Below are 2,993 nucleotides of genomic sequence, written 5' to 3'. Positions count from 1 at the left end.
GTAAAAAGTATTATTAAGTCACAATAATTGATAATTCAAAATATTTAGAAGATTTATGAAAAACTTATTATCAAAGATAAACTTAAATCTCAAAATTCGAAAAGTACGGGAAGGGAGTAGTATGCTATATATTATTCTAGTAGTATCTCAAGATCAAGATATATAAAAGAGGAAAATGTAACTATAATACAACCATATAAGGTAATCTGGAAAACTCCGCCCCATGTGGAATTTAAAAAATGAAAAAGATGTGAAAGTATTTTGTCAATTTGTTATTCAAAAGTTGGCATAGTACTTCATTGATAAGTAATGTCGTTACTTTCAAGATTAATTAAAAACACTTTTTAGTAGTATAAATAAGTGCTAGGAAGTAGACAATATATATATATATCAATAATTTAGAAGAGAGTTCTTAATATATATAATTAAATTAATTAATTAGCAATGGCTACTCTGATTTGCCCTGAAGAGTATTCTCCTGTTACTGATGCAGAGGCTATTAGGAAGGCCTGTAAAGGTTATTTACTAGTTCTTTTCTCTAGTAATTATCTCATCATAATCTTGCTATTATTACTCATTAAATTGTAGTGTCACTTAATTTGTTGTTTGATTGGCAAATTCTAGGTAACTTATCCCGAAATTAATAATTAGTATCAACATAAGTTATGCCTCCTCTTGGTTGTGGTAGAGTAATTCCAGGATGACTTATTTCGGGATTAGACCTCACTTTTCACCTTCATTAATGATATTTATGTAGAAGAATAACTTGTTCTTATTTATGCAAGTGCGTATTTGTTTAAATACAACAAATTAAACACGAGTAAGAAATGGTCCAAGCATAACTCTCATCATAACTTATTCAAACCAAATGACTCCTAATGTACTAATTGGATTCAGGATGGGGGACGGATGAGAAGGCGTTAATATCGATACTCGGGCATAGAAATGCAAGTCAGAGGAAGATAATAAGGAAAACATATGAGGAGATGTATAATGAAGATCTGATGAAGCGTCTTGAATCTGAGTTATCTGGACACTTCGAGAAAGCAGTGTACAGATGGATGCTTGATCCACAAGAGAGGGATGCAGTTATATTGCACGTTGCGATAAAAGAAAAACCAATCTTAGATTACACATCTATCATCGAGTTGTCATGTATATATTCTCCTCATGACTTTTTGTCTGTTAAGTGTACCTATCAAGCTCGCTACAAACGCTCCCTCGAGGAAGACTTAGCTCAACATTGCACCGGTGAACTTCGCAAGGCATGTAACTATTTCTTCTTTTTTTTGTTGTTGTTGTATTCTATTGTTTGGTTCATGTGATGTATAATTCTGTTTGTTTTTTTTTTTCAGCTTTTGCTTTCTGTAGTTGGCACATATAGATATGCAGGCGATGAAATCGATGTAAAGCTAGCAAAATCTGAGGCGGACGTTATTTACAATGCGATAAAAAGCAAGGAGTTTAATCATGAAGAAATTGTTAGAATTATTACCACAAGGAGCAAGACTCAACTCAGAGCAACTCTAAACCGTTACAAGGATGATTATGCCTCTTCACTCACCAAGGTATATAATGTTGTGTAAAAATTTTGCTACATTTTATAAGGACTTAACTCAGTTTTCCTTTTTAGTACTTGAGGGATGATGGAGAAAAGACAGCTAATGCTTTCTTAGGAGCATTGAGAACGATAATCCGATGCATTACTTATGACCCTCAGGCATACTATGAAAAGGTAACCAAAAATCGTAGCTATAATATTATTACATACTTATTTCCTTGTTAAACGAATGGTGATGTGGTGCAGGTAATTCGACGTGCCCTAATGAAGTCAGGGACAGATGAGGCGTCTGTGACAAGGGTAATAGTGAGCAGGGCAGAGAATGACTTGGGAGTGATCAAAGAGCTTTACTACAAGAGGAACAGTGTGAGTCTTGATCATGCTATCTCGAAGCACACTTCTGGGGATTACATGAATTTCCTTCTCACTCTCTTAGGAAACAAAAAGTAAATCGATCGATATGGCCAACGAGCTGAGGTGTGTGTGTGAGTGTCTCTTGAATTAAAAAAAAAACGTTTATCGTTGAGGTGTGTCTCAGATATTGTGTGAATTCTACTCGTTGTTGTTTTCCCAACCATTTGTGTGTAGTCTAATTCTCTTTCAACATTCATGTTACTTAACTATATTGCAATTTTAATTGGAAATTATCTAAGTTATTCACACATTTAACCTGACTTTATGTGTGATATATCAAATTGTATTCTTGTTAAAGGTGTAAGATTAATTCGATGTCGACAAATCTTTCCAAATTTGGGAGGATGAGTTCAGATAAGTTTCCAGTTTACACTAAGCTTGAAGCTAAGGTTAAAGAGCCTTGGAACCATAGCAAAACTTAAAGTTGCACATACGATCGTGTTGTACGACTGTGAGATGCATGACAATTGGCATACGGACGTATAAGTGAGATACGGATGGTATGTCCACCATATGTTGAAGCTCCTATGTAGGCAGATTCTGGAAATTCCATCCACCACATACGGACCAACATGCAGTCCTGCATGTGGTACCGCCGGTGGAAGGCGCGTTGGCTGCCTAAACAAGTTTGCAAACTGATTTTTATTTCATTTTCCACCTCCACCATCTGAAATCAGGTATGTTTGGTACAAAGAAAGATGTGTTCTAAATTAACTTATTTTTCTCAAATTTAAAGAAAAACGACTTTCCATAAAAAAGGAAAAAAATAAGGAAAACATTTTTTCCAAATTCAATTTTTCACACCTAACTTTTCATAGCTTAAGTCTTGAGTATGATTACCGATACTAATCTTGGATCTGGCTCCTGATTATTGATTCGAGACCCGACTCTTGACCTCAAATCGAGAGTCAACTTTCGAGTTTTGGATTGAGTCGAGCTTGAGGTGCCAAAATTTGGTATGGACAAAGTAGTCTTTTCCTTCTTCATCATCTATGAGCTCATATGAGCATTCTAAGCA

General features: G+C 34.9%; 1 protein-coding gene across 1 annotated transcript; it reads left to right on the top strand.

Moving 5' to 3' along the window:
- Positions 1 to 361: 361 nt before the first annotated feature.
- Positions 362 to 2,223, top strand: LOC101244912 (annexin-like protein RJ4). The gene is made up of 5 exons (XM_004248754.5): positions 362 to 517; positions 898 to 1,265; positions 1,356 to 1,568; positions 1,634 to 1,735; positions 1,808 to 2,223. Exons 1-5 carry the CDS (start codon positions 445 to 447, stop codon positions 2,009 to 2,011), a joined length of 960 nt encoding a protein of 319 aa, XP_004248802.1. The 5' UTR covers positions 362 to 444; the 3' UTR covers positions 2,012 to 2,223.
- The last annotated feature ends 770 nt before the right edge of the window (positions 2,224 to 2,993 follow it).

Source organism: Solanum lycopersicum, chromosome 10, assembly GCF_036512215.1.
Source record: "Solanum lycopersicum chromosome 10, SLM_r2.1".
Classification (NCBI taxonomy): domain Eukaryota; kingdom Viridiplantae; phylum Streptophyta; class Magnoliopsida; order Solanales; family Solanaceae; genus Solanum; species Solanum lycopersicum.
The sequence above is the reverse complement of the archived record's forward strand: the minus strand, read 5'-3'. Positions and strand labels throughout refer to the sequence as shown.

What these genes read in the sequence shown, in the direction of transcription:
- LOC101244912 (XM_004248754.5), top strand. Translation starts at nt 445, where the DNA reads ATGGCTACTCTGATTTGCCCTGAAGAGTATTCTCCTGTTACTGATGCA. An exon ending in ATGCCTCTTCACTCACCAAG is followed by an intron (nt 1,569 to 1,633) that starts GTATATAATGTT and finishes TTTCCTTTTTAG; the next exon opens with TACTTGAGGGATGATGGAGA. An exon ending in CTCAGGCATACTATGAAAAG is followed by an intron (nt 1,736 to 1,807) that starts GTAACCAAAAAT and finishes GATGTGGTGCAG; the next exon opens with GTAATTCGACGTGCCCTAAT.